The sequence below is a fragment of the Protopterus annectens genome, chromosome 12.part0, assembly GCF_019279795.1.
Source record: "Protopterus annectens isolate FY-2018-M chromosome 12.part0, PAN1.0, whole genome shotgun sequence".
In the NCBI taxonomy this organism is placed as follows: domain Eukaryota; kingdom Metazoa; phylum Chordata; order Ceratodontiformes; family Protopteridae; genus Protopterus; species Protopterus annectens.
This window is the reverse complement of record NC_056746.1, coordinates 147,868,146-147,883,170: the sequence shown is the minus strand read 5'-3', so window position 1 is coordinate 147,883,170 and position 15,025 is coordinate 147,868,146. Positions and strand designations below refer to the sequence as shown.

The window sequence follows — 15,025 nt, the reverse complement described above, 5'->3', positions numbered from 1 at the left end:
TTATTTCTCAAACTCGAACATTTGAGCGTAGCAATTCAGGAACAGTTAAAATAGGAGTCTTCCAGTTGTTAATAAACGATAAGATGTAACTTTTATTTAATTTTTGTTGTCATGTCATGTTAAGACTAAACGTAACAAATTATCTATTGACAGCAATCCCAAATTCCACATATGTCTTCAAAGTGTTAACGTACTTATTGTGACAGAGAATACTTCAGGTACGTCAATTTGCGGGCATTACTTCTTTTCCTTCTCTGGGAAGTACCGGTACACCAGCTACCTTCGTAACCTAGGAAACCACGCATGCGCTGGAGTTTTTTTTTCCCATAAAGTCCCTCATCACAAACAGCAGAGCACCGTTTGGCTTTGGGTACCCTGTGCCTGTGGGATGCCGTGACGTCACACGAATCTTCCGCGAGAGCGGCGGAGGAGGATGCTGAGAGGTAGCAGCAGAGGCACCAGCTTGTGGGAGGGGTAAACTTGCTGCTAGCATGGATTACTGACAATCTGCACACAGAGACAAACTGAGCAAGTGGGGTAGGTGATAACCAGCCATGCAGTCCACAATGGAGTTAAAGAAATCCATCTCTGCCACAATGGATGGAGAGGAAAGAGCGGTGAGACGCTATGGGGCAGTGGAAGAAACGGAGTGGCAAAGGCAGCACCTGGATCGAAGTAAGTGCTTCTACAGAGCTTTTGTTGTCTGTTGTTGCACTGTTGTTCCAAAGAGGTGTGGAGTACTTACCTTGCATATTTTTTTCTTAATTTTTAAAACGACCATTTATACAGTGTGCCTTAGTCTTGTTATTTTATTTATTTATTTTTTTTTATCACACACGCTTCAGGTTAATTTTAAGTGTAAAGCACGCCCTGTTGTTTTCACAAGCTTGCAGTGATACGCTAGTACTGTATATTCTTGCATGCATGTTATAATTTCAATCGTAAAACCGCTATAAGTCTTGAAAGCCAAGTATAGTAATGACATTTGACAGCTCGTTTAGTTAAATGCAATGTTTTTTTTTCGTTTATGGGCTGCAACAAGACAGCTTGACTCGATGCTGCTTTTATGCTAGCGTAAAATAGGATAGTTTGAAAGCTATGCATGCTACTGGACGTAAACAACAGGGAAACTACTGGCTATGAACAACTTGCAGGGTATGGGAGTCACTGCAATCAATACAAGTACCGCATTTGTTATCTACAAATAGGATGTTATTGAGGAATAGTTCCAGAAAAGTAACGCAAACAGTTATAGGAGACGGGACTTAATAGCAGAATGCTTCATTTGCATAGGTTATCTGCAAACTCCAGAATGTGGAGGACTTCTGTTTTAACAAGCAGCAGCAGCTGTGAAATGTGTACTTTAATTAACAATATGCTTATGGAAACTGCCCGCTCCCAAACACCAGGTCTGCATTTCACAGACTGTTACAAAAAACAGACAGCACTTTATTACGGAACATACTCCCGAAATTCGAGAGCAGAATAAATTTAAAGGCAAATGAAATAGCACATGATTAGAAGGGTCTACAAAAACAGGCATGACTACTACTTTTGTGTTTATAATAGGCTTTAACAATCAGTGGTGCAAAACTGTGTAATCTAGTAAATAAGATATTTGAATGCTGAATACGTTGATTTTTATTTATTTGTTTGAATTTGTTTACTGAGGTAGAGTACTGATCAATACTGACCAATTTCTATATCAGCCTAGGGAGAAAAATTGACCAGACATACAAAGCGGACAATAGTACATCCATCCATCCACAAACCCTTTTCCCATTTTTGCTCAAGGGGCAGGGTATCTCTTCAACAGTGGAAATCATATTGAATCAAGGTTTACACCACCAGGTGGCTACATAATTGAAATAAAAGAGTACAATGGTAGAGTAAAGCGTAGGATGCAAAGTAAATCCAATGTATTCATTTATAGTATGTACCAAAGTTTCAAAACATTTGAGAAACTAGATTAAAATAGATTAGAGGTATGAAAAGGAGCAAAGATCTTAGTGGCTGAATTAGAGTGGAGAAGAGTTAAAGTAACCTTAAAAGATGGGACCTAAGAGGGTAATAGGTACATTCTGTTTGATTAACTAAATGTGATTTTAGTAGAGAATAGAAAATGGAATAGGAGGATGGGTATTTAATTCCTGGTGAGAGAGACTCCCAAAGTTTGGGTCTGAGAATTGAAAATGCATGGACACAGATATGAAGCTCTAAGTGTGGGATTTATGTTTTGCGTCCTAAGTGGTTCAAGTTTCTTAGGATGTATGTGGGGGTGTGTCTTATTAGTTTTGAGGGTAAAGAAGGGAGAGTATGTTCATGCAGGAGTTTGAATAGTTGTGATCCTAGGAGCAGGTCTGCTCTTCAGTTATGTGGGAGCCAGTTTTCCTTTTTTAGTGTTACACAGTTCTACAAATCAAAAAGCAAACAGCAGTGTTTGCAGTGGTTCTTAGGATAATTTATGAACACTAGAACCAACTTCCTTTCATCTATATATATATATATATATATATATATATATGTATATATTATATGTGTGTGTGTGCGTGTGTGTGCAAACATATCATATGTCTATAATGTTGCATATATATATATATATATATATATATATATAATAACAAAAAAACTTCACTGGCTAGGAGACAACAACAGAAGCAAGAACTGGTGTTTTTTAGCGCTTTCATTCTTTAATATATTATATGCAAATCTATATATATATAGAGAGAGAGAGATGTTCAAACACATATGAATATGTATGTGTATATAAGCACTGTATTTATTGTGTTACAGCATCAGCCTTAGTATACTGTTTTTCTGTTTTTAAAAAGTCAGAGTAACAGCAGTGCAAAGGCTAGGGAAATCAACAGTAGTGACAGTAATATAAAATGTCTAAACCCAATATTATCCAACTCTACAGAGTGTGCACGTGAATGTGTGCATTACTGAGAGTTTATAATCCTATTAATGGGGATGCAATGCAAAGTTTAAAAGCAGAATGAAAATCCAAGCAATTTATTTGAAATATTCAGTGTGTGCGTTAAATGGGGGTATAAATTAAATAAAGAAATTAAGTGCATGCTCATATATTATATTTTAAGTTTTTTTCTTGTGGTTGGTTGTGTTGCTTGATTTAGTAGTTATCTAAAATTGATCATTTGGGAGTATTCTTTGATCTCTCCTTTATTCATCTTTAGCTGTAAGCAAAGGCAAGAGGACATTTTAGACTGGGGTTTATTTTGCTGGAGAGTTTAATTCATTGTACAGTGTTAGTATCTAAAGAACTTTACCAGGTTGTGTGGCATGAAGGATTGTAATCTTTATTTGATCAAATATCCCGTAGGTTATTACACTTAATTACAGTTTTGTATTTTAGGAGAGAAGCAGCTGCATAACTATTTAGATATGCCATTACATTACATGCTTCTGTGGTGTTTGAGAAATTCTCCATAGTTGTTTAGGTATTCAACCATAACAGTTTCAGTGCTGAATTAGTGGTAAAAAATTCCTTTTCACACAGTTTTGAGAGGTCAAGTTCCAGTTTGCCTAAAGAAGAGTAAGCCAAAATGTCCATAGCATTTTGCGTATATAGCTCATGATGTGTTCTTTGTGCTATTTTGTATGCAGGCTTTTGTGTCCTACATTCTGATTTCTATAAAATATTTTTTCATCTACCCCAACCATGACCGAATAAACATTCCAGACAATTCCCCCTGAATCCTTTCATCTCTGCTACATCACACCTCACAAAGCCTATAGGCCGTCAGCTTCTTAACATAAGCATATGTAATAAAATGCCAAAATTCCATATCTGATAAATTTTCCACTGCCCAGATATAGTAATTCTAAGATATGGCTAAAACAAGACAAAATAAAAGAGGACAAAATCACACCCCCAGGATACAACGTCCTCAGATCTGATAGGAAGAAGAAAAAAAGTGGGTGCAGTGATAGTGTTCCCAAAAAATCTAGTAACTTTGCCTTTCTCACTTAACCCCTTCCCCCAAAATTAACACTGCAGAACTTTATTTCCTTGAACTCAACATTCTCAAATCTATATGTGTTAATTCAACCTGTATTCCTCCTGACAACAATATCAAAAATTACCAAAGAGCTCTTCTTTTGGGTATCTATGAACATCACTCAAGAAACAAAATACTAAGTGAACTATGATCTCCACACAAACATTACAGACTTACATGGCCTCACTTGAGTTACCTCTACACCTTCTTGTCATAATAAATCTAATATTAGATAATCTGTTATTGACTGGATCCTTACCACCTCTCTCAACAATATATTTTCTTCAAGCACTTTATTGGATTAATTTAGTGACCCCCTCCCTCAATTGAAATAAGAGATTATAATAATTTATGCAAACACCACCTCTACAAACTAAATCTTAAATCATTACAAAGACAAACATTTGTCAACAGCTTAAGGTCATGAAGTTGGAACTCTTAAAAATGCCACCCTAGTTAACTGTATTGGAAGTAGTGTATGTGGTAAAATAGATAAAAGAACTGGAAAGTGGATCTTTAGAAAAGGGAAGGCACAAATAACTTAGAAATAAATGGAATTTATTCAGGAGGAGAAGTGACGTTTAAGGGAAAGCAGGAATTTATGTGATGTTGGACTAATTAAGAGTTGTTGTAAAGGGGAAAAAGCATATATGTTATGTATAATGTATGTAAATGAAAACAAAAATGTTAATATGATTTGTTTTCTGTTAATGTTTGTATGTGTGCCTATGTCTTAAGTGATCATTTAATAAGCATTTTTAAAAAACTTATACTAGAGATATAGGGCATCCCTGTTTGTGTCTCCCCTAAGTATAATCCTAGGTGAAATAAAAAGCCAGTTTTGATATAAAAAATGCCACCCTAGATGAAACTATATTCAACAGAATATTTTAGATATTCTAAATGATCTTGCTCCTCTCAGAACTAAAAGAATCAGAGCCAGTCCAGCACCTTGGCTGACCAAATAAACAAAACAACTCATAAGCCAAAGAGACAAGGCTTGGAAAAATGGTTACAAAATAAAACCCAGGCTAACCTACAACACCACAGGCAGCCCAGAAATAAAGCAAATATAAGATTAAAACAGATAAAAAAGATTTCTATACAGACTTTCAAAAAAAAAAAATCAAAACAACCACAAAACCTGCTGGTCAGCCATAAATCATATCCTAAAACTGTGACACACCATGACACCCAATAAGGCAGAATAGCAAATCAGTTCAACACTTATTTCATAACAACAGTATTATTACTAATCAACCACAATACACCCAGCACCAAATACTATATCCCTACATTGTGGAAAAACTCTTACATCCTACCTCTACATAAGGAGGCACCACCACATACATCATAGATTATAGACCAGTAGCTATTCTGTCCTAAGGAGGCATCACCACAGGCATCACATATTATAGACCAATAGCTATTCTAACCTAAGGAGACACAGCCACAGACAACTCAGATTATAGACCAATAGCTCTTCTATCCTAAGGAGACACCACCACAGACATCACATATTACAGACCACTAAGGACACACTGCCACAGACATCACAGATTATATGCCAATAGCTATTCTATCCTAAGGAGACACCTCCACAGACATCACAGACTATAGTCCGATAGCTATTGTATCCTAAGGAGACACCACCACCACAGGCATCAGATTACAGACCAATAGCTATTCTATCCATTTTGTCCAAAATTTATTTATTTATTTAACATTTGTTTACAGGGAAAGTCCGACTTTGAACAAAGCCAGTTTTCATTGGAGGCCCAGGGAGAAATGCTGCAGATGCTTGTCTTTGTAATGTACCAAATCTCCTATGGGAATGTTTGGGGGTATCGAAAAGTACTAGATAATCATCAGGCAACCTATGTAGAAGATTCTATAGGAATGAGAAGTGTACTAATTGGTTCTCTGACAAAATAGCTGATGCATGGAACAGACTACCAAATTACGTTAAAGCGAGTATTGTTTAGTTATTTTTAAGAACAGCCTGGACACTTATTATGGGGACAAGTGTTTTGTTATATTGGCAAGCTAGAAAGGCATGCCCATGCTTGAAATATTTGTATGCATGTATATATGTAATCTCGGCATTGCTTTCATTCCCACTACAGTACCACCATTACCCCTCTGAGTTTTATCTGTGCTGTAAACCTACACAGAAACATAGGCAGTATGATATCTGCACTCTTCATGTATTTATCAAAAGTATTTTATTTAACCCACCACAAGTTATTTTATCAGGTGTCTACCTTATCACTATTTAGGCCATCACTCACCTAGTTTCAAAGTTAGGTACCTCTTCAATATTTGTCAGGCAGTTAAATGACAAAATGAATTCTCATTCTTCCTCCCTTTAATGATGTTCCCTAAGGGTCCATCCTTGGCTGACTCCTTCTTAATATGTTCATAAATGACTTACACACAGCAAGTAAGCACACCTCTAAAGTCTGGTATACGAATTACTCCACCTTGATCTGTTCTACCAAACCTTGGAAAAAAATAAAAAGAATAACCTGGATTTATTTACCTCCACAGTTTCTCAATTACTTTTAAACCCCACCCAGAGTAATTTAATTATATTTACTCCAAATATAATTAGTTGCACAAAAAGTACTTCTTATCACAACCTCATCAAACAGCACAAAAATTCAAATTTGTTACTTATACCAAATTTATAGGCATAATTATATAAATCTGATCTTCCCTTAAACAGGTAGTTAATGCCAAAATGCATCTCTCTGTATTGGCTCAAACCATATCTAACTAATAATGCTCGAAAGCACTTTGCCTCAATCCACCTTCTTCCAGCATTCCTTTTTACTGCTCCCATTTTCCCAAACCTCCATTCCATACAGGAAAGTTAACTAGATCAATGCTATAATAGTTATTAGATTCACAGCTAATTTACTTCAAAGGACACACCATTGCCTGGCTATGAAAGAGTTAATTTGGACAGAACTACCCCATTATCTAATCTTTTCACAGCTAATGACTACTCACAATCTCATTACCAAACCAGAAAATTGCCAGTCTCTAAATAATGTCATCACATACTACCCTGGTAACAGAATTTTGTGTTCCACAAACAGCAGCCACTAGTAACCAAATCAAACAAATCAGCAAGAGGCTTTCTATATTCCAACTACAGGTCCAAAAAGTGCAACTCCATTCCTGCCCTTCTCAGACAAATTGACAAACTAAAATCCTTTAAACCATAACTATAATAGTATTTAGCATACTCCTGGCTGTGCTCCTGCACTTTCTCAGGTGAAACCCCACCTTATGTATCCTTACTACACATAATATCTCTCACACTTCCTCCTACTTTTTCCCCTGTGGGCTAAATCTTGTTGCCCACTCTTTCCCTCCCTCTCACAAGGTGAAACCAAACAATTGTAAACTAATCCTGTTTTTTCTCAAAAGTTTTTTTTATTTTTCAAATACAGTTGAATAAATCCCATAGTATTTGTATATAACATCTTAAATAACTATGTACACTATTTACATCAACCTGAAACTATAACAGAGCTCAATATAAACAATTACTGTATAGGGATAACAGTCCAGTTATCAGAGTGTATCTGTTCAGTTATTGTAAAATGTCAATTAATGATAAGACTTTTTTCCATGTATTGTTAATAAATGGCATAGGGTGAATCCTTTATTCTTTAATTTTAATTTCCAACTATGCTGTGGTCTTCAGTAGGCTGTAGAAGTCTTCCAAAGTCAGTATTGTGTTTCTATTCCATCTTCTTGTTAAAAACTTCCTTGAGATTGCAAGTATTGTCCAAACTAGATACATGTTTGACTCATTCAAATGAGGACCTTCATACACATTTAATAATACTAGAGCTTTAGATAAGTTAAACGCTTCATTACTTAGAGCTTGTAAAACGTGTTTAATACCTTTCCAAAATGGCTTCATTTTAACACAGTCAATGTGATTCCAGTCTGCATTGTGTATTTGCTCATACCTCCAACATATTCCCTTTATGGAAGAATTCATTTTAATAATTCTATCTGGAGTTAAGAATGCTCTGTGCAAGCATTTCCAATTAAAAACTTTCCAGTATTGTGTAAAGGATGTATGTTTTATTGATAATAAAATATTTGATTTAATTTTTTCAGTTATCTGTAATGAGTGTCCTTTTGTTATATAATTCCAATATGGGGATTTAGGTGTTTATAATTTATCAATATCTTGTAAAATTTCAAAATACTGTTTCCCATGTCATAATCATTATATATGATTTCATATAGGTATTTTGTAAGTTTAGGTATTTCCTTAAATGAAGAATTACTAATTATTCTGCATAAATCTTGCAAATACATCAGGATGTTTTGCATAGTTAGCCAATCTTGTTGTGGACTTTTGTATGTTGTTTCTGTTTTTTGCATATCCATAACTTTTAGTTCTTTGATACGTTGAAACCAACAAACAAATCCTTTCTGTTCCCAGGAATTAATTATTTCTCTGTATATTTTATGTGGATAGCTTTTTGTAACTATGAATGGTGTTAAAAGGTCAAACCAGATTTTTAAATCTATATTTGCATTAATAATTTTCCTAAATGAGGCAATGTAATAATTAATCATACGAGTTTTAGTGGGCTTAGTTATGTTATATTGCATACTACTACATAATATGTGCCATGGCAAATTGTTTTTATCTGTTATTTGAAATGTTTTTTCATAAATCAAATTAATTTATTGATATTACAGTTAGTAATTCCTTCCAATTTGGACTTATCCAATCTAAGATTGTTTTAGATATTGATGCTTTTATACATGTTTCTATATCAGGAAAGTTTAATCCTCCCTGTTTCCATGGTCTGATATGATGTATTAAAGCTATTCTGTTTCTTTTGGGAAACCATAACATTTTTATTAGGCATGAGTTTATTTCTGTGAATATATCCCTTTCTGGTAACAGTTGTATTGCCAAAGCTATATATAGAATCTTGGGTAGTAAAAATATTTTTATTAACTGTAGTCTATCTTCAAATGTTAATATTATTTTGTTCCACTTTTCCCCAGAGATTGTAATTGTATTGATGATATTACTGTAGTTTTTGAGACTAATTCATTATTATCCTTGCATAACTGAACTCCTAGATATTTTAAGTTCGATTCTTGTTTCCCTATAATGTGATTCCCCTTCATCTACAATTCTTTTTTTTATATTTAAAAATAAAAAATTTGATTTTAATTTATTGAATTGTAGTCCTGAAATGTGTCAGTTAAAATATCTAATTCTTCTAATGTCTCTTTTGTATTGGATAATTTTAACAATATGTCATCAGCAAAGAGCATTACTTTAGAATTGTATTGTTCATAAACATCTACTCCTTTGTTTTTTGTATTGTTACATATTGAATCTGCCATTATTTCAATAGCCAAAGCAAATAGAATTGGTGACATGGGGCATCCTTGTTTAGTACCCTTTGTTATATGTATAGATTCAGAGGTGAAAGGACCTAGCTTAACATACACTAAATTATCTGTACATATATATTCTTTAGTAAATAAACAAAGGAAGGAGGAAATTCAAATAACTTCAGAATTTTAAATAAATAGTCACAATTTAGGGAATCAAAGGCTTTCTTTATATATAAGCCAATTATGAGTGTTTATTTTCTTTATTAATATAAACTATAAGATAAATTATGCTTTTAATATTGTCACGTGTGTGTCTATGATATATAAATCCAGTCTGATCGTTATTTATTGTTTTGGATAGTGGTATTTTCATTCTGTTAGTTAATATTGTCATAAATATCTTATAGTCGTTATTTAATAATGATATAGGTCTATATGAGGTACAGAGGTTTGTGGATCTGTTTTCCTTTAAGATTGGTGTGATTAAGGAATATCTCCAAGAGGGTGGTATTAAAGCTTGTGACTGAATTTCTAATAAAGTTTTATGGAAGAGAGTATCTTTAAAGGAAAAAGTTTATATATTTCTATAATTATGCCATCTATACTGGAGTTTTATTATTTTTACTCTATTTTATTGTATCTGTAATTTTTTTGTAGGATATGGGTGCTTGCAGATCTAGTTTTAATTTTTCTGTTTTGTTTTATATTACAACATTTTTCATGTAAATTTAATTGATCGATATGTATAGTTTCTTTTTGGAAATGTTCCATATAGTGATTTCTATAGGCATCAAGAATGTCATCTATATCCAAGACAGTTTTCCCTTATTTTCATGGAAAATACTTTTAATGTAATTAGCTTTTGCTTGTATTTTGATTCTTGCAGATAAATTATGTAGATATTTGGGAGAATTGGCCAAGATATTAATTTTTAGTTTTTCTAAAGCTAAGCTAGTTTTATGTATTAGAATTTCATTGTATTTATTGTTTAATACTTCTACTTTCTTTTTCATCTCCAAATGATTTTGATTTTTTCAGCTTTTACTGACAAAAGTTTGGATTGTAGATCTAATAATTCAGAATCCCATTCTCTTATTTTTTATACCAAGTAGGGTTTTACCATATATGAAAGCTTTTAATGAGTCCCATATCATTATTTTATTTATCTCTGTGGTGTAATTAATATCTAAGAAGAACTGTAATTCAGATAATAACCAGGGTTTGAACTCTTTAATTTTAGTTATATATGCTGGAATTCTAGAGTTAAAGATTAATGGTTTGTGCCCATTTTGAAGTTTTAGTATCAATGAATTGTGGTCTGAAAAGGGGCAGGGAGTGATTGATAAATTAATGATTTTAGAGTGTAAGTCTTGGGCAGCAAATATTTTATCTATTGTAGTTTGGGTACCAAATCTGTGATTTTGATGGGAAAACAACAAAGATTTATCTTCTTTAAATTTGAAAGTATCTGCAAGATTTAATGATTCAACCCACTTGTTTAAAGCTTTTGATACAGCAGATGTACATAGTAGTCTTTTATTTGTAGTTTCAGAAATATCAAATATACAGTTAAAATCTCCTCCTAATATTAAGTTGCTTTTATAATTATTGGAAATGAAATCCAAGTCTTTTTTAACAGTTTCTGATCTAATGCCTGGAAACCAGTATAGATTGGCTAGGTCCATATTCTGTTATTATATTTAAGTATTACTAATGCCATAAGGCCTTCTTTATCTTCATACTTATAAATGATTTCTGAGTTAATCACATTTGTTTTCCATAAAATTGTTACCTCTTTTGTCTTTGTCTTATAAGTGGATTGCGCCACTATCATATATTCCTTAAGATTCCATTTGTAATTGTCATTTGTTTTGAAATGAGTTTCTTGATGGAAGACGATTTGTGCTTTGTTCAGTTTTAAATATTTCAGTAGATTTGATCTCTTGCTAGGATTGTTTAAGCCATTGGTATTTAAAGATAATAATGTTAAACCCATCTTAGGTTATTTAGACTATGTATTTTTTTGTTTTATTGTGACTATTAAACATTTTCCTCTGATAACTATAAAGTATATGTTTGAGCTTTTAAAGGAAATGATCAGTTTTATACTTTGAGTGTTTACCAATAAAGTAATGTTTTGGTCAGGCATACTAAAAATGTTTTTGTGAAATAACAAATTTAAATTAATAAATGTTAACAAAACTAAAATCTGCACTAGCCATGGAATGAAAATCATTGCTAATTTGATGGAGAAACCAAAGTCTATCAGATTATCACTCATATCTTGACAATCCAGAATATCTGAGCTCTATAAATTGAGTTACCATATGGAGAATATTTGTAATAGGAATAAGCAATATTTATATTATTTTGAACAGATATAGTACTACTGTAGATTAGACAGACTTCTAATACAATATAAATGTCTACTTATTGTATAAGCAAGTAATATTTACATGAAAGGTAGATGACAAGCAATTCAATCATAGTAAAGTAGGATGTATCATATATAAAACCTCAGTAAAAGATTATAGCACACAGTTATTTAACATATTCACCCTTATTGATGAAGTCTTTCAAAACGTATTACTTAATATAAATAGACGGTAATAATATTTCTACGTAATGTTTATAATACAATGTATTTTACTGGCTATATCAGAAGTTATATTTCATTGTTTACCAGCATTTAAGTATTCACTTTGTTTTTTGCTAACTTTCTTAAAGCATCAAGTTTGTTTTATGTAAACATTGATGAAAGTTAGTGCATTTTAATTATCAGTGCATCCCTCTCCCCCCCCCCCCCATTTCCTACACATAAGGATTTTCGTATCTGTCATTTCTTATTATAAAATGAATGAAATTATAGGTTAAAATGACAAATTCACTTATGGTGATTAATGATTACAAGTTCCCTTTCCATATTCATTAATTGCCATTTTATGGCATATACTGAAAGTTTTTAGATTTAAATGGCAACATTCTATTTTGTATAATTAGCAAAGGTTAAACTGAGTGATTATTGTCAATTTAATACTATTTGTTCAGAATGTGATTGTTATATTTTGTGACATTCCTAGTTCAAGCTTCTATTGTTTCCCTTGAACAACTTTGTCAGGTTGATGTCATGTATATACATTAGTTACCTTGGTAACAGCTTAAGTATTACGTATGGTCAAGATGTGTTGTAAACTAATTCTTGATTATACAAATGTATTATTACAGTTATCAGCATTTACTGATGTATTATTACAGAATATTTCTTCATACAACTGATTGTGTGAATGTCTGTGCACACATATCTGTCACTGTTAATGGTATAATGTAATGAGAATGAAGCTTTGTATATTGCAGTATGAATTCAGCCATATACATCTATATAAATGTTGTACTCCATTTTTCTTAACATAATAGTCTGCCATTTTTGCAGATTGTATATATAATAAAAAACAAACTGTTGAAAACACAAAATGACTATTACATAAAAATCCAACTGGTAAGCACTTTCATTTCCTTCATGGAACTTCTTCAGACCAAGTTGTATAATGAACAAACATATTCAAATACTTAATAACAATAACATGTGACTCAAAGCACTTAATGCCTTAACCTCTTCCTTCTAAGAACAACTTTAAAGTTTTCCCTATCATTTAAACCGGGGTATACATGTGTATTCAGCCTAATTTGCCAGCAATATTCTCTCCAATCCATTTCATCTTCTGCATCAAACCTATGATCAAAACCATTGACTTCATCAACTATGACAGATTTGAAGCATGCCTTATTTTTTTCTAACAAATGTTATGTCTATGTATTTGCACTGTTTTATGTCATCTAGAAGTTTTCTCCACAGGCCTCCAATGAAATGTTATTTATTTTATTTTTCTAGTCAACTTTCTCAATAATCAAATGGAATAAATAAATAAATGTAACTTTTTTTTCATGTTGGTGGGTTCTGCATTGTTAACTTGAATTGGTAACCTTTGTGGAATGGTAAATTTAGTCTGGTTACCTTTTTACAACTTTCAGTATGATTTCCCTGTCACCAGTTACATCACACACTGCTTTGGAATCTGTTTTCAAAAACAGTTGACTGCTGTATTAGGTGCAGACAAAGTCCCAAGAAAGAGCTGATTTGGGCAGTCCTATGATGGCTTGAAGTCCCAGAATCATTGGTAGAATTAGTGCAGACTATATATATATATGTGTGTGTGTGTGTGTGTGTGTGTGTGTGTGTGTGTGTGTGTGTGTGCGTGTGTGTGTGTGTGTGTATATATATATATATATATATATATATATATATATATATATATATATATATATATATATATATGTGTGTGTGTGTGTGTATATATATATATATATATATATATATGTACGTATATGTGTGTGTGTGTGTATATATATATATATATATATATATATATATATATATATATATATATATATATACGTGTGTGTGTGTGTGTGTGTGTGTGTGTATATATATATATATATATATATATATATATATATATATATATATATATATAAAATACAAGGATCCAGTAACTAAAGTATGCAACGTGTTAGATCTCTCACAGAAGGGTTCCCAGTGGGAGTGGATATGCATCAGGGTTTAGCTCTAAGCCCACTGCTTTTCATACTGGAGATGGACTACATTACCAAACAGGAAAGAAGGGACAGATCCACAATGTTGCTGTATTCAGACAATGTGGCATTTCAGGCAGACTCTGAGCAAGAATTTCAGCAAAAGAGAGAGGGGGTGGAATACAAAATGTAAGATACTTGGGATGAAACTGAGTGCAGTTAAGACAGTTGTAATGGCAGAAAATGAGGGAGTTCCGAAGAAGCTGAGAATTGAGGTTAACAGCTCCATGTATCTGGGTGGGATGGTTGAGGAAAGGGGAAGTCTGAATGAAGGAGTCAAAGCTAGAATCAGAGGGACTGTAGCCAAACAGTGCAGCATGTCAGAGGCAATGTATGACAGAAGAATGCCAAAGAAGCTGAAAAATAAGGTGTACAAAACCGTGGTGTGACCAGTACTACTGTATGGTACAGAAACCTGGGCAGTGAAGGCGGAGCAGTTGAGGAAGCTGGAGGTGATGGAGATGAAGTGCCTGAGCTGGGATACACAATGTGGGATAGATTAATATATTAAGACATCAGAGCAGAAACTCAATTAGTTCCAGTTGAAGAGAAGGTTAAAATAACAGAGTACGGTGGTTTGGGCATATATGCAAGAAAGTAGAAGACTGGTGAAGAAGATTTGGGATAGGCAGAAAGGAGGTAAGAGGAAAAGAGGACATCCAGCAAAGAGATGGCTGGATTGTGTGAGAGAAGACCTGCAACAGTCACGCATGCCTTCAACAGCCAGTAGGAGAGTATCACTGAATCAAAAGAGATGACAACAATTGACACTACACCTTGACCCCATATAGAAAATGGCTAAAAGGGACTTGATGATGATGATGATGGTGTGTAGACTTTTAGATTGTTGCCTTTTTTCTGTTAATGCTTATAATGATTGAGATAGCGAGAGAGTACATACATAAAAAGAGTTATTTCACCATTGTGAAGGTCTCACTTGCAGTCTCTGCTCGATGTTG

The 15,025-nt window shown here is 33.2% G+C and overlaps 1 protein-coding gene across 1 annotated transcript in view; it reads left to right on the top strand.

Annotated features, from left to right (window-relative positions):
• The first annotated feature begins 353 nt into the window (after positions 1-353).
• BMERB1 (bMERB domain containing 1) overlaps positions 354-15,025 on the top strand; it is a 1,463,618-nt gene continuing 1,448,946 nt past the window's right edge. The window contains exon 1 of the mRNA XM_044089171.1: positions 354-675. Within this exon, the coding sequence (XP_043945106.1) occupies positions 555-675 (121 nt within the window). The 5' untranslated portion in view covers positions 354-554. The remainder of the gene's footprint in view (positions 676-15,025) is intronic.